General features: G+C 38.7%; 1 protein-coding gene across 40 annotated transcripts in view; it reads left to right on the top strand.

Moving 5' to 3' along the window:
- RIMS2 (regulating synaptic membrane exocytosis 2) overlaps window positions 1-17,198 on the top strand; it is a 531,876-nt gene that overhangs the window by 223,869 nt on the left and 290,809 nt on the right. For all 40 annotated transcript variants that reach the window (XM_068395878.1, XM_068395859.1, XM_068395866.1 and 37 more), the window contains one exon: window positions 12,177-13,102. In XM_068395878.1, the coding sequence (XP_068251979.1) occupies window positions 12,177-13,102 (926 nt within the window). The remainder of the gene's footprint in view (window positions 1-12,176; window positions 13,103-17,198) is intronic.

The raw sequence follows: 17,198 nt of genomic DNA, 5'->3' as shown, positions 1-17,198 counted from the left end.
CTCTGCTCTGATGAGACCCCGCCTGAAGTACTGCATTCAGCTCTGGAGTCCCTAGTACAGCAAAGACATAGACCTGTTAGAGTGGGTCTAGAGGGAAGCCACGAAAATGATCAGAGGGCTGGAGCAGCTCTCCTGTAAAGAAAGGCTGAGAGAGTTGGGGCTGTTCAGCCTGGAGAAGAGAAGGCTCTGGGGAGACCTTATTGCGGCCTTTCAGTGTATAAATGGTCTTCTAAGAAAGATGGAGAAAGACTTTTTATCAGAGTAATCTGCATTGTTTCATGAGGCACTGATACACCTTAGAAATATGTGTTTTTCACAGAATCATAGAATGGTTTGGGTTGGAAGGGACTTTAAAGATCATCTGGATCCAATCCCTCTGCCATGGGCAGGGACACCTTTCCACTAGACCAGGTTGCTCAAAGCCCCATGCAACCTGGCCTTGAATACTGCCAGGGAGGGAGCATCCACAACTTCTCTGGGCAACCTGTTCCAGTGTCTCACCACCCTCACAGCAAAGAATTTCTTCCTAATATCTAAATCTACCCTCTTTCAGTTTAAAACCATTCCCCCTCGTCCTATCGCTACATGCCCTTGTAAAAAGTCCCTCTCCAGCTTTCCTGTAGGCCCCCTTCAGGTACTGGAAGGCTGCTATAAGGTCTCCCCAGAGCCTTCTCTTCTCCAGGCTGAACAAGCCCAAGTCTCTCAGCCTGGCTTCATAGGAGAGTTGGGGTTAATTTGATTTTTCTTTTCCTTGTCAGCAAAGTTTGAGTTATATCTGGCCTTAAACTAATACCTAGAAAAAAAAAAACATTCTGTGGAGGAAGGACATCAAACTGTGATCATGGTTATCCTTCTCTCATTATTATAGATGAATCTGTTAATCTTGTAAGTGTTTTTGTGTTAGTTCACATGGATATGCATTTTAAAATTGTGATATACCATGAAATATTCTTTGGCAATTGTAAATCTGTCCAACTATACATTTTGATGGTTTGTCTCCTGTAAAATTACAGAAACTTGATCTTCGCTTTCTGCTCCATCAACTCAAGCATCCTGAATGTCTTTTATAGTCTCTTGCAAAGTTAGCATGGCTCCCTAGCCTGACATCCAGTTGCTCTCATGCTTGAAAAGTGCTACAGTGAGCACACATTTAACCTTACTCGTTGCTTAGCTCAACAACAAAAGTAAAGGTTAACTTAAAAAGTACTACAGATCCCAACAATCTGACAATAACAGTACCAAGAGTGATGAAGTCATCACTAATCTCTAAAAGCTTTCATGAGTGTCTTCACAAAATGTTTAAAATCATCACTTTCCTTAATTACTTTTTTCCCTGTTCCTTTACTGTGTTCTCTTAGCTGATTGCTCACATTCTACTTAAGACTGAGCTATTGAGAGTACTCTGTAATTTTTATAATAGACTTGTGTTATTGAAGGTGCTGAGAACCTGTACAGCTTGAACAATTCCCTTTCAGTGTTTCTCAGCTATTTGCCAATTGAGTCTAGTCGGTCTTGGTTGGCCTTCTTTTTATTAGTCACATACCTTTTCTAGGAATGCTATTGTTGATGGAAGAAGTGACCAATGTTAGGTCCAAAATCTTCTGATATGTAGCCCTGAACTTTAGTTAGAATTTCATCATTTGAATCTTGACTTTGGAGTATCCTACTGAAAACTGGCTTCTTGGTAATGCAGGTTATGTTGGTGACAGGAACTGTAAAGCATGAATTAGTTGGGTTGTTTATATACACACAGAGTTTCAAAATGAGCGTTCATTTCTCCTGTGGAATATAAAAAGCTTGCATCTTATTTTCTTTTTTAAGTAAGACTAGAGTAATTAAGTCTATCTTCTTTGCAATAGAATGCAGAATACATCTAAGGGCTTCTTTACGTTACAAGACTAGGTTTATTTTAGTTGTTTCAAAGTGCCTTTGATACCCACACAACTTTCTTGAAGGAGACATAGTTATGTATTTCAGTGAATTTTCTTCATGGCTATTGTGTTTCTAGTAGTACTGCAAAGACTATTCAACATTGGTTTGCTTCCTGCTAGAAGAGGTCGGTATTTTCCTCTGTATGTTCTGTACTGTTGTCATCTTGACTGGATGCCACCTTTCTATATAAACACTTCTAGGCAGCCTCGATTATCCTTTTCACTTCCAAGTGTTCACTTCCACACACTTCCTAGAGTAGCTATGATCTTCCATATGGATTTTTACGAAGATCCGGGAATAAATTTTCTTGTTTGGAAAGCTGCATATTGAGCATCTTTTAAGGAAGACTTGCTCTAGTGCAGACAACTCTAAGAGATGATCAGAAACTAAGGGAGGAACATCCAGAGCTGGTCTGCAAAAAAGTATAGTAGGTCTTGTAGAAATACCTAATTCAGGGATCTGAACTGGATATCTGAGGATGGCCCTGCTCTCTGCTGATGTTTCAAAAAAACAGGTTGTTGTTAGGCACATGATGTTGTTACCACATTGCAGTGGGGTGGGAAGTCTTTCACATAGTGTCTCTGAAAACCCAGGCAGCACAGGCATGGTGGACATCTCCCTTCCCCCTGTCTGAGCCCTGGGATCTAGACTGAAGGAGATCTGTCTAGGCAACTGTAACTGTTCGATCCTGCACATTGGGGCGCACATTTGGGCTCATGTAAGGACTGTGGACTGAGAGCCCAGTATTTAAACTACTGTGGAACAAGTTCTTTTAGCTTGAAAAACGTTGTAAATCATGTCCTGCCAATATATAATATAGGTGCTATAGCTTTTTACAGAAATACAAATTATTCTGTGAACTTGTGGTCTGCTCCTATGTTGGATAGAGTTAGGTGCTGCTTTAAAAATACACACATTTAATCGTGTCTCACCAGCATGTTGAGAATGACAGTTGAACTGGAAATTTAAAGTTTTATGTACCATGGTAATTTTCAAGAGTTTTTGAATGCACCTGTCTCATTTCATAGTGGTCCAGCTGATGTTCCCTACCATGAACGTGTTTAGCCTGCCAGCTTTGTCTTGGAGAAGCTGCTGCACACAGCCCACCATTCATTGATGAGCCACCACTGATTTCATTCACTGGATTTAATAATGCACCTTTATCTCACATTACTGAAGAAACTGGACATTTTCACAGCGGTTATTTTCTGCTTTCTTTTTTGTGGAGGCATCAAAACAGCTCAGTGTGACCTATTTCATCTCTTCCAGACTGAAATATGAACCAGAGATATTTTAAAACTGAAGTTCATTGTACAATATCACATATGCATTGTAATTGTAGATACAATAAAGAGAGAAAAAAAAAGAAAAGATACACTAACTTGCATTCATTAGTAAAGTTACAGTTTTAGGAGTTTATTAATCCAAAACAGCTTGCAGAGATTTCTTAGGCAAAACAATTCTCATGTAACTGTCCATATTGCTGATATTTTCTTACTGTTTGATCATTATTGAAGAAGCTATCTTCTTATTTAATGATGATAATACCCTAGTGATAATGGAGTGTTTCTTTTAAAGAAAATTCTCCTCTTAATCAGACTTAAAGGTTTCCTTTGAAAAACCAAGATACTTTCAACTGCTGGGAAAAGCACCTGCTGAATGATCCCTGTGGTAAGAAGCTGAAACACTAAAAAGATTAGACTCAAAACTGGAAGCAATGATGTAGAGATGAAGTGTATTATGATATATGCTCTGTGATGGCTGAGGGAAAAAACTTTGGTGTTAGAATGCCTTTTCTAGGATTATGAACTCACTAGTATTGAGGTGGAGAAAATCAAGTTTGCTGCTAAGTCTGTATTTTTCCCATGTCATGCCATTTTATCATGGCTTAAATTTATTACAGTCAAATTTGTTTGGGGTATGATGCTTTATATTAAACATAATTAGTATGTAAGCTAGTTTTTATAGATAGCAGATAGCTTGCTTGTGAAAACGTAGAAAAATAAGTTTATAATTTTTTAATGCAAATGAGACTGTCTGCATATTTGCTTTCTATTATTTTCACATTCTCACCATATATTGAAAGTGAGTTTGTGGGACTGTTGCTAGAAATAATTAGTCCACTGATTTTCACTGTTTTTTTTTTTTAAACGGTATGTAAAAAAATGTGTTTTCAGTTCTGCAGTATGTTCAGCACATCAGACTGAAGTAGATGCTGCAGCAATTTTAGCCTAATAGTTGAAAATTGTGTCAAAATTTGACTTGTTACAAACTAAAAAGAATAGATATTACATAATTTCATTTGAGACTTAGAACACAAAGAAGATGCTGGACCTAGTAACACAAAACATGAAATACTGGAATTGCACAATTTTAAAAATAGTTTAAATTAAATGCCTCGACCAGCATGTACATTTGTAGGCAATAGTACTGTAGCAAGGCACTAATCAGCTAAGTACCATAATCCTCCTTATAGGGTAAATTCTTACTTGACCTCCAGCTATATACAGCACACGGTAACAGCATTAAACTATAACACTCCTCTCATGCTCTCAATAGCTTCCCATTGGGTCAGCTCTCTGACTTGAATTGCTGTTGTTTCATATACTAGACCTTTTTTTTTTTTTTTTCCCCTAGATGCCTTATATTTTGTAATTGCATTTTTTGGGAAAGGGAAAGGATTGTAAAATATATCTAAAAAAATTGTGTCTCAAAATTAAGAGACTGTTCGTATGATTTCACTGAACCTAGAGGATTAAATGAAAGACCTAGCCAGAACAGAAATTGATGTATTCTCATGAACACGAGGCTTCCTACTTCCCAGATGTGCAGTGGCTGATCAAAAGGTAAAGCAGGGAAGAAAGATGCTGAATGTATTGTGTGAAAACAATGTGTAACGTTCAGCATTTTTTACTATTTTTGGGGATGATTAGGAAGATATTTTTTACTTTTAGCGGAAAAAAATCTCAATGGAAGTACTGAAAAACTTTTATTGTGCTTCAGGTATATGAGAATAGTATCTTTAGCAAAGTCTTGTACTTTTCTTTAAATTAGTATTTTAAATTGTATTGTATTTTCTGTGACAAAAAATATTTCTTAAAAGTTGGATTTCTTTTCATAAAAACAGTATATGCAGAATTTTTGATTTTTCTCGTATTATTTGAAGTCCTTTTCAGTAACAGTTCAGTATTGTATTAACTCGTTCTTATTTTTTAATGTTTCTGTGACGTAGGATTCTTTTAACACCCTGGGTTTTAAACTCATTTGAATCCTGCCGTATGGCAGCTGTTAATTGATTCCACCCTTCTGCAAATGATTTCTATGGTGTCAGTACTGAGACAGATAACTAGAATTCACATTCTGACCAATTATTCTCGAAAGCAATTTAATCCATTTAACATTGTTTTTATTATTAGCTTTTTTAACAAGAGATTTTACTGAAAAAGTACATGAGATATTTCTTGTTTATATATTAAGTGGAAATAATTAGCAAAATATTCATTCTGAAAATGTTCAAAAGTAGAAATAAAGAAATACTCAATATGTTTAACCTGTTTGTAAAAGGTGAGTGTTCACCAGTGTAGCTGAATGAACAGTAAGATTGAGATATAGTTATTTCATCTCTCTCTGCAGTTCCTCAAAATCAAATTATATGATATAAGGGCTACTGAAAACTCAGTCAAAATAAAGGAGGACAAAGCCATTTCTACTGGTAGTCGCATTTTCCTATCTCTGATATTCTTGGTGTAATAAAAAAATGTGAAATGAACTTATTACCTAAATATTTGTAGATTAGCAAGGAATGCTTAAAATCACTAGTTTTGTTCAGCAGTTCCTTGTTTTTTCTATGTTATAACTCTTTTCCCCTCACAAATTGAAATTAGACCTTGAAAGCTGCAATGCTGAATTTTTGCTGAATTGTTTGTATAGAAAATATGTGACTCTGAAGTAATTGTATGTTTTATATGTCTGTGCAATCATGTCAAGTTCAAAGCAAAGTTATCAGTGGTAAATTTAGTTATGTTAATGTTTTGTTACTACAGATTTCGTTCCATTGATACCAGCCTGCAGTCAGTGAATTTATGTTTTCAGATAGAATCTAATAGAGATCAACATCTGCAGTATCACTCTCATGCTTCAGTAAATTTTTAAATCATCATTGTAAACTTAATTATTGTTTGGAGATATTTAGCTGGAAGGTATTTTAATGGCTCAAAATATGGTGGCTATAAAATAAAATTTGTAAGGCATGTCTGAAATGAGAAATGAAATAATGTCTCAGATGAACTTTACTTAGTGAGTTGCTGAGATGTCTGAGCATTAGATGTAATTCAGGGCAGCCTGTTTAAAACAATATTGGTGAAGAAATGTGATAAATACCTTTTCTTTTTATCAGAATAGGCTGTTTAAATGAATTAGCTTGCAAATCGTGCATTGGTTGCTTATGTTTTTTCTTGGTTTTGGGGGGGTGAGAAACCAAGGAGAGGGGAACAGACAGATCAGAAGATTAATCTAGTATAAAAATAGACAGCATAGAAAAACTGCAAAAAGAGATCTTGGTAGAAACTGTGACTGCTTGAAAGTCAGAAAAAGCTGTTTTTTCAATAAGCTGAGCCATAGCTGCTTTAGAGAGTGTGCAAAATGATTTCTTATGCGCAATGTGACTCAGCAAAAGTAAAAGTTATAAACAGAGAATGAGAAAAGGAGTTAAATCAATACCAGCTAGTCTCTTAAGAACACTGCCAAAAATAGGTAAATGTTTTGCAGATTCTTCAGTATGGCAAAGCAAGTCTGTGGAAATGCTTTCATAGGAAGGAGTACCTGACAGTGAGAGAATAGGACCCTCCCTGAGAAAGGCAGCCAGACCTTGATTTTGCTCGGCAAGTTTTCTGGGTTCATTGCACTCACAGGACTTTTGGTTGTAAGGCCCAGAGTGTGTTCAGCTCACCTTCTTGCAGCCTAGGAACTTTTTTTGCAAGGTGTCATGATGGTGTTTTATCTGCTTCCTGTCACCGTTGTTTTAAAACAAGTGCCTGACTGTCTGTTGAACACAACACAAAGACGTATAAAAGTTTAGAATAGTAGAACTATTCTTAAATGATCACTCAGGAACCAACATAAGCTGTTTTCCTGACTGAGCCGTATGGTAAAGGAGAGATAAAGCTGTGCTCAGTGTATTTGACGAGGTCTCTAACAAGAAGCCTTGGCTCTTGCATGGCTTTCGTGATGGAGTTCCAGTGGGAAATGTGAATTTCCACCTACTCTGAATTATTCTTTCATGTATTGAATACCTGTAGTGCACTGCAAATAAGATTTCCATCAGCGTGAGGTTAAGATATGTGTGTTAAAAGACCAAATGTCATGTATTGATAAATTACAATAAAAAAAAAAATGTTGATAATTAGTAGACAGTAAGTTTCAGTTTCTATATCTGGAAAAAAATATTTATAGAACATGCCTGATGAAGAGGTCTGTGCAGGTTCTAGAGTTTTCTAACCATAATAGAGATTTCATTTTATTATTGTTTCAAAGAAGCAGTAATCACAATGGCCTGGAGAATTTTTCAGTGGTGTGGTAACCTTTTCAGAAAGGGTGGTAATCCTTCTGACAAGAGATATACAGTGCTTAGTTGAGCTGGCAGCTGGAGGGTGCATATGACAGATGTTGACACACAAAGTTCTCTTTACTTTTAATGTTCCGGGACAGTCCTGGAAAAGCAGGAGTAGTCATTTTCCATGGTGTATCTAGCTGGAGGTACACAAGGAAAGGCTTTTATTAAGGTATCTTTAAGATAGTTCATGGTGAGAAATGGATTAGACAAAGGCTCATGAAGGTGAGTGAGAATTAGCTTGTGATCTAAAAATAACAGCAGATTTTTAATAGTAGTGACTGGCCATAAGTTTTCACGAGTACTGTTCCTCCCACCATGATTTAATAACACTGGTTTAAAATGCATAGCATACATTGTACAACTGTGTTTGCAGCAGGTATTTTTAAAATGAAAAAAGTCACTAATGGTAAAGGGGGCCTAATTGTGGTGTGGTGACCAATAAAGAGAATGACAGGCTGGAATACTGAGTGGTATGGTGACTGCAGGGCAGGATGAGCCCTCTCTTGCCAGCAAGGTTTCTTGCTGATCGGGTGTATAGGTACGGTTAATTTATTTCTGATGTATAGGATTACAACTTCTGGCATTTGATCCTCATAGTGAAGTTAGATCCCTTCATCAGTGATGAAATTAATTAGAAAGGGAGTTTGATAGTCCCAATCAACATAGGCCAGGAATTAAATTAGTTACTTTTATCTGCCAGGCTGCTTTCTCTGAAGAAAAAGGTTGCATTGTCAGGAAGGTCCTTATTCTTGCATGTGGCCTAGCAGCTGACACATGCAGGGCACCTGTGTAAAGCTTTTACCTCCATGAAAGGTTGGAATAGCTTGAGAACCCAGCTGACCTTTACATTACTGTCAGCCATAGGTGACGTCCCTATATTCATGTCTTAGTAACAAAATGGAGGAAAGGCAATGACTAATTGTGGTAAATGTAACAGACAAGGTTAGAAAATGTTTGTGTAAGAGATATAAAAACATAATGCTAATTCTCATTAACATAGTTCATGCCAGAAAAAAAGGTGGATTTTTTGGTAAATCTTGTGCCATTTCCTCAGATGATGTGTTTTCCTGATAGAACTATGTTTGCCTCAGCGAAAAGTCTACAATAAGTGTTTTTCCTCATACAGAAATTCCATCTTTTTTATCCCCTCAGCCTCACCCCCATGACTTTGTAGCAGCAATGTTTCCAAAAGGGGTTTGTTGACGATTCTTTGCATCCATATGAGGACACTGTGACATGGAGTCATATATATACACACACACGTATGTATGTGTATGTGTGTGTATATATATATATAGTCTCCTATATGTAGCTAAAACAATTCTTACTATTCTGTTGTTTATATCACTATAGATCCATGTATGCAGATGTTTAATCCTGAAGAATAGGTACACTCAGTCTGCTCAAAGACATGTGTGAGATTTGTCAAAATAGATTTTGTAAGGTTATGTGTGCTACACAGTTCATGATGGAGTTGATCCTATAAAGCATACTCACTAGAGTGTTTTGATGTCTTGGAGGATCAAACCTATGCAAAAATCTGTGGCTGTGAATACAACTTGATCCATATGTAATATAGGCTGAATATACACAGTGTGGGTATTAACAGTAGAGTATGCGTACATTCCATGTGCACACATATTTGTCTCAATCTTGCAGTGAGATCCACACGGATGAATGCCGTACCTTTTGAGTGCCACTTATTCCAATTGGATTTGTATAAAGATAAAAGATTTTGCCAGTATGGGAGGGGAAATTAGGCACATTTTTATTATAGACATGGAAGAAATTTTCAGTGGTGTAGGTAATTTGCTGTTGGAACAAATTAATTTGTGATGTGGCATATTTTTCATCAGCTGACGTATTTAAATGAAAAGTATTTCTCTTCCTTAAATTAAGTTTCCACATCTAATCCCTGTTGTCTTAGTGAAAACTTCTATGTCTTTGCAAACACTCTGCGTTCTGGTAGTTCTGTTGTCCTAATTGTCTGTTCCCGTTGGCCGTTCTGGTTTTAGACTTGAGAAACTCTGTTCATGTCACATTAGAACAATTCAACTTGAGCCCCAGTAGCAGAATACATAGTTTTTGTTAAACTTACAGAGGTTATGATTTGTGCTGGTGCTAGTGTGACACTTTAATAAGACATAGGACATCTTAGCTTCACCATAAGCAAATAGGCATCCAAGTGATGCTTATATTACTTGTCATGCTTCACAGGAAGAGTTGCATTTTTGCAAGATTGAATTAGTTTCCTTATTTGCAGATGCCATTGTAAGGCTAAAGTACTTTAACATTTACAAGGCAAGACTGGGTCCAAATCTTTCAAGCACAGTTTAATGACCCTGTATGGTACCTAAGACAGGATGCCAACTTGCCAGTTACCCCCCTGCGCACACTCTGCTCAGACAGTTGTGGTTTTCCTTTGCTGAGCAGAGACTGCATTGCCTTTCTGGCTGTGAGAAGAGCATTTTCTCTCCTACTAGTTAGGTAGAGCCCTTTCTACTTTCCTGGGCACCAAGGAAAGCCTTTTTTTCCTTCTCTGCTTCACTAAGTTGAAGCCTTTCCTTTCCTGATCCCTTCTAGGACAACTGTGGCAACAACAGGGCTGTGTCTTTGCTTTCCTTTTCACTGTCCTTCCTGACACTAGGCAGGATCTCCTGGTTGCTGCCTGCAAGGCTGCCCTTCAGGATCAGTGGCCATTTGTGAGGGCAGAAAACATTTTCAAAGGGATCCTAAAGATAGAACTAAATATAAGAGTAAAGGGCTGATAAAAAAAAAAACAGGTTCACATACGTATTTTCATTACTTAAAGTGTGAGCTGATTTATCTTACCCCAGAGAAGGCCCACCTCTCAGTCTCTTTTATATGTATCTGGGATCTTTGCTCCAGTTTCCTGCAGGTAACTCCTTCAGATCCATCTGGGGTGAAAAACTTAAGTACGAAACTGGACTTCTCTGGAAGTAGCGTTTTAAATGCTTGTTAACCTGTTAGGGTTGATAAAGTCAGGATCTGAAGCTCCAGTCTGAAGTTTTCCTATGAATCACTACTCCCTATTTAATTAATCCCTTCTAATCAAGCAGCAAACAATGTTATATCAAACAAACAGAACATATAATATTCATAATATATTCCAGACACATCCTCTATTAAAATATTGCATATAATAAAATCACATGCTTCAGTCAATCATTTGTCAGTGTCAGGAAAGAATATCACTGATAATCCTTTTTTTCACCTTCTTCTGAAGCCTCAGAAGTTGTCTATGGCTAGATATCGTCTATGACAAAGAGTCAATGCTTGATGTGGTACGGGAACTCCATTCTGGTATCTGCCTGCTGTATCTTGCTCAAATGCTTGGACTAACACTTATTGCCAAAAGTAGGGATGGGAAGGATTTTTTTTGTCAAGTCAGACAGGCAGAACTTTGAAGCTCTTTCCCTTCTTATGCAACACAAAAAAAAGTTTTATTTTCTGAGTTCAGATTCTTCTGAGTTCATCTGATTTAGACAAGTGCTGCCATTGGACGTTTGTATAGAATCATAGAATCATAGAGTGGTTTGGGTTAGAAGGGACCTTAAAGATCATCTAGTTCCAACCCCCCCTGCCATGGGCAGAGGACACCTTTCCACTAGACCAGGTTGCTCAAAGCCCCATCCAGCCTGGCCTTGAACACTGCCAGGGAGGGGGCAACTGCAACTTCTCTGGGCAACCTGTTCCAGTGTCTCACCACCCTCACAGCAAAGAATTTCTTCCTAATGTCTAATCTAAATCTACCCTCCTTCAGTTTAAAACCGTTCCCCATCGTCCTATTGCTACATGCCCTCTTAAAAAGTCCCTCTCCAGCTTTCCTGTAGGCCCCCTTCAGGTACTGGAAGGCTGCTAGAAGGTCTCCCCAGAGCCTCCTCTTCTCCAGGCTGAACAAGCCCAACTCTCTCAGCCTGTCTTCATCGGAGAGGTGCTCCAGCCCTCTGATCATCTTTGAGCAAATACAAATACACCCAGCCTTGTGTTTGTGCTTGGAAGTGCCCCCATCTATGTGCAGGACCTTGCACTTGGCCTTGTTGAACTTCATGCAGTTCACATGGGCCCACCTCTCAAATGGCCTGTTTTCTGCCCTTGGCAAGGGGAACTGAAATATATGTTTTTAAGCAATAATGGCTGCTAAATAATCAAACTAACCAAATGATCCATCTAGCCTTAATTTCTATGAGATTATAAAACCCTATGAAATAGAAGTATATGGTCAAGTTATATCACTGTAAAATGATTACAAGCGATTATAAAATTTTGGTACTTGTAAAGTAGTTATGACTCCAAAATAGCATAAGCATTTGTGTTCTATAGTTATGACTCCAAAATAGCATAAGCATTTGTGTTCTATATTTTGTAATGTTGTATTAGCATTTTTCCTTTAAAGCTGTTTCTGATTTAAACTGTGCATCATAAGCAGATTCGTAGCATGACATGCTTTCTTTAATTTAGTACAGAAAATGTGTGAGCACATTTACAAAGAAATGCAATTAATGGATTTCTATCAGCTGATCATTCTATCATTTCATTAGCATTAACTGTATATTTGTGCTACAAGAAATATTGACAGAATTATTTCTTCTTTCTTGTCATGATTATTTAGGAAAAGAAGTCCATCAATATCAAGAGAACAGAACAGAAGATACGACCAAAGGGACGAGAGAGACGAATATTCACAGTATGCTACATCAGACAGTGCGATGCCCCGGTCACCATCAGATTATTCAGATAGGCGGTCACAGCGTGGGCCTCAGTTATATGAAGAACCTGAACTGGGTGATTATAGAGATCCGAACAGAAGGAGTCGCAGGCGTTCCAAGGAGTATCCGGTAGAAGAGGAGGATGCGCAGAACAGGGAAGAATATGAAAGGCAGCGGAGGGAAGAGGAATACCAGGCACGATACCGAAGTGATCCTAATTTGGCTCGTTATCCGGTCAAGCCACAACCGTATGAGGAACAAATGCGCATTCATGCTGAAGTGTCCCGAGCGCGTCATGAACGGAGACATAGTGATGTCTCATTGGCAAATACCGAATTGGAAGATTCTCGACTGTCTATGCTGAGGATGGAACGACCATCAAGACAAAGATCCGTGTCTGAGCGCAGAGCTGCCATGGAAAATCAGCGTTCATACTCTATGGAAAGAACTCGAGAGGCTCAGGGACCAAGTCCCAATCGTCAGAGGACCACAAATCATAGTCCTCCTACACCTAGGAGGAGTCCAATTCCTCTGGAAAGACCAGACATGAGGCGCTCTGATTCATTAAGGAAGCAACACCATTTGGATCCTAGTTCTGCCGTACGGAAAACAAAACGTGAAAAGATGGAGACCATGTTACGGAATGATTCACTTAGCTCAGACCAGTCTGAATCTGTCAGACCTCCACCACCAAAGCCCCATAAAACAAAAAAGGGAGGTAAAATGCGCCAGGTTTCATTAAGTAGCTCAGAAGAAGAATTGGCATCCACTCCAGAGTATACGAGTTGTGACGATGTAGAGATTGAAAGTGAAAGTGTTAGTGAAAAAGGTAAGAGTTTCAATTTTTTGACTGTTTCAGTATATAGATGTGGTTCAGTTTCCATTCCATAGTATGTTTATTTTACCTATTAGAATTGATTGCAACCACATATCTACAGCCCTTCACAGGTGACTCAAGTTTGTTGTGATGAGAATTGTTTTTTTCTGATTTCTTGTTTCATTTACTTAAATCTAAATTTAATGATATACATGGAAGAGAACATCACAGCTACTAGAAGTATTTTGGTATGTTACAGGAAAAAACATGCCTATTGAAAAACCTGTTAATTAAATCTGCAAAGTATCTAAAGCCAGGCTGTCATATAAGGCCACAGTTTCATGTCCATTAGTACCAGATTTGCGTGCTCCTGGATCACAATGAGTGCATATTTGATCTGGATCAAGTGTGGGCGCATGACCGTGTTTCTGTTGAATTAACTAGAGCACATGATGCAGAGCTTATGCCGGTTTCATGCTGGATGCTGTAGGTTAAAGAGCATCTGATCTGCAGAAAACCCTGTGTGTATAAAGTTAACCCATTCAAGTTTTTAAACAAATTTAAAATTACTGATGCAGTTTATATCAATGGAGATTTCTTTTTGCTGTGGGGCTATGGTGCTTTTCGGTTTCGGTGCTTTTCGGTTTCAGTTCTTTTTAAGGTTCATGATGTTGGAGTTACTCCATTGTCAGAAAGAAAAGCTAAGGTTAATTTAAATGATTTCCAACCTATCCAAAGTTAATGTATGACTTATATATGAAAGCAATGGGGACCATCAGTTTAAACTGAATCAAATTAATATTATTAGTTTGCTTACATCCACATATATTGTTGGTTTAAAGTACAATAGTTATAACGTGTTTTCAGTTATTATCCTTATGCTGGTGCACCTTTACTAATTCTCGTGAATGGTCATCTGCTGTTGTGGGTTGAAAATTTGCTGCTATTTATTATTAATTTTGCTATCAAGTTGGTTCTGAAGCAAGTAATTAATTAGAGTTAGTGAAATTATTCTGAATTTTCATATGTCAATAACAACAACCATGGTCTGATAAATAAGGAGCAAGATAGCGTAGAATGGAAGGAAGTTTCACCCAGGTCAAAGGAGACAGTTACATGCACTTACGTGAAATAAATGTAATGAAACCCTGGCCCCCTTAGCCTTCCCGATGAGCAGAAAAACTGGTATGAACTTCAGGGTGTTCACAGTTTTATTCTTAGTAGCAACCTTGAGGAAAATAGACCCAATCAATATATGGGAAATAGTAACAAAGTGTTTATTTAATGAAATTTAGCATAGAAAACATAGTATACAAAATAACATAAAAACAATATATTATTCATACACATAATATACAAAACATATATATGTAAAACATACTATACAAAAATGTTAGATTCTCCATCATCATAATCTGATGTAAATGATAGTTTCACTTAAATAATTTTGTATTTTAACTATCCAAACCCCCACGTTATTATTGATAACAATAGTTAATGTTAATGTCATGTCTGTGCTGATTTCTGAGGTGTTGAATGGAGCTAAATTGAGCATGTATTTGATAAATGAATGAAAAAAGCTTGCAAAATTTTACAGGAAGAAGTACCCTGTTTTATGTTTTGCTAATCTTGAGTTAATTACTATAAGCAGTTTTTATGACATATAGAGTATAGCTGTGCCAGAATGGCCCAGTGGTGGCCTGTGGCTGGAACTAGTGTGGAGGACAGCCTTGGTTTTCATAGGGGAAGAGAGCAACTGCTTGAACTGGGGAAGAGGTCTGACTGCTTCTGACTCTGCCTGCTTCCAACCTGAGCTGGAGAGACCTGTTTCTGCCCTTGCTGATGGGCTGGGAGGCAGTGACCATGCGTGGAGCAGCCAGCCATCCCAGCAGTAACACTGTACCCAGCACCAGAGCCAGCTGATGCCAGCCTCAGCAGCCCTGCTCATGGTATTGGGCGTTATCCTCAGTCCCTTTCATACTTCTCCCCCACTCTTCAACCCCTGGAGTGAAAGCTCCAGAAAAGTATTTGAGTGGATTTGGAAAGATTTGGTTTCTGCTAGGCATGAGGGAGAGGAGAAGAGATCTGCTAGGATGAAGAGGAAGAGGGAGTCTCACTACCTGGATCCAGCCTTCAGAGCTGCTATAGGTAGACCCACAGAGACCTACCTTATTCTTTTTATTTTCATAGAATCAAAGAATGGTTTGGGTTGGGAGGCACCTTAAAGATCATCTGGTTCCAACTCCCCTGCCACGGGCAGGGACACCTTGCACTAGACCAGGTTGCTCAATGCCCCATCGAACCTGGCCTTGAATGCTGCCAGGGAGAGGGCATCCACAGCTTCTCTGGGCAACCTGGTCCAGTGTCTCACCACCCTCACAAGAAAGAATTTTTTACTAAGATCTCATCTAAATCTCCCCTCTTTCAGTTTAAAAACATTCCCCCTCGTCCTGTCACTACATGCCCTTGTAAAAAGTCCCTCTCCAGCTTTCCTGTAGTCCCTTCAGGTACTGGAAGGCTGCTATAAGGTCTCCCCGGAGCCTTCTCTTCTCCAGGCTGAACAGCCCCAACTCTCTCAGCCTGTCTTCACAGGAGAGGTGCTCCAGCCCTCTGATCATCTTCATGGCCCTCCTCTGGACTCGCTCCAACAGCTCCATGTCCTTCTTATGTTGGGGGCCCCAGAGCTGGACGCAGCACTGTCATGAGTCTCTCTCACCGTGTAAACCAGTCTGCACTCAAGAGTCCCTAAAAGCAAGTGATTTCTTCACAAATACCACCAAAAGGAATCCAGCACATAAACCCCCATCAGTCTTCCTTGTATTGCAATACATTATTTCCTTCACTGATAAAATACAATTAATTATTTTAAACACCTCCCATAAAAATGGGTTTCTCCTCCCCCCATATTACTTGCTTTCTGCCCTTCAAAAACTCCCCAGCTGTCCTTTTAAGCCACATACAAAATCTGTTTGGCCAAAGATACAATGCTATATATAAAACACTGGGCCTTGCAGTGATGAAGGGTGGCAATGTTAGAGTAAGAATCTGGATGCAGTAATAATGAGTTCTCCCAAAGAGGAGAATAACTTGTCCTCCATCTCTTTCTCTGTAGAGTACTCATATCTTTTCACAGATTCTGCAAATAAGTATTAACAACTACTCAGCTGTGAGGAGCAGCCTGGCCCTGAGCTGCAGGAGCAGATGTTCGCTGAATTACATCTGAGATTTTACAAGGCCCTGACATTGGTTTTGAAAAACTATTCTGAAAATTGTGAATTATCTGAAAATATAGGAAAAATTATAGTCATATGCTCTTAAAAGGGCTGAAAGTTTGCCTTTTTAAGCTCATCTCCAAAGTGAAAAGGATTGACACATATATATGGTTGGAACATACATATGCATATGAAATGAAAACAGTCATTTCATTTTACAAGTCCAACAGAGACGTGGACCAGCTGCTGCATTAAGAGCTCTGGGAAGAGCATCCATTATTAGCAAATGCCTGTGACTTTAGGTACTTGGGTCTGATCTCATTTCAGTAGCCGTCTGCTTTAAGGTAATTTTTTTCCTTGATTTTTAAAAGTGTAATCTGACTTTTTTCAGGGAGGGAATGGAACAGAATTATTTTTCTGCGTGTTTCTGGTAATGGCCAGAGAAACTATTGCCTTGGTATGCTCCTGCCCCTTCTCTATGAGGGACAAAGGAAACTGTGAGCAGAGAAAGCCTATTAACACCCAGACAACACTCAGGCATCTGTTAGACAGCCGTGTGAAACACAGGTGTGATGAAGAAGTATTGTAGATGGAGTTCCAACTGCAGAAGAGAAGAGCTAGATTCTTGAGATACTGCATAGGTTTTGTAATGCAACTATATTTGGACCAGGAAATTCAGGTCATAAACTAGGCTGAGGACTGGCATTTTGAAATGGGAATCAGGAGGCTTCAGGAGGCTGAGCAGTCAAGGGGCAGAAGTTTAGGAACTGCAGAACAAAATACCATTGCATGGCACGAAACCAGTGGATTGAGATGGAAACTGAGGCTGAAGAAGGAGAGGGGAGAACAAAGCCGGTAGATCAAGTACGCTAAACCTGTGACCTGTAGTTTGGGAA

This window comes from Nyctibius grandis, chromosome 3 (genome assembly GCF_013368605.1).
Source record: "Nyctibius grandis isolate bNycGra1 chromosome 3, bNycGra1.pri, whole genome shotgun sequence".
Lineage (NCBI taxonomy): Eukaryota > Metazoa > Chordata > Aves > Nyctibiiformes > Nyctibiidae > Nyctibius > Nyctibius grandis.
Note: the sequence above shows the minus strand (reverse complement) of the source record. Positions and strands in the feature narration are given on the sequence as shown.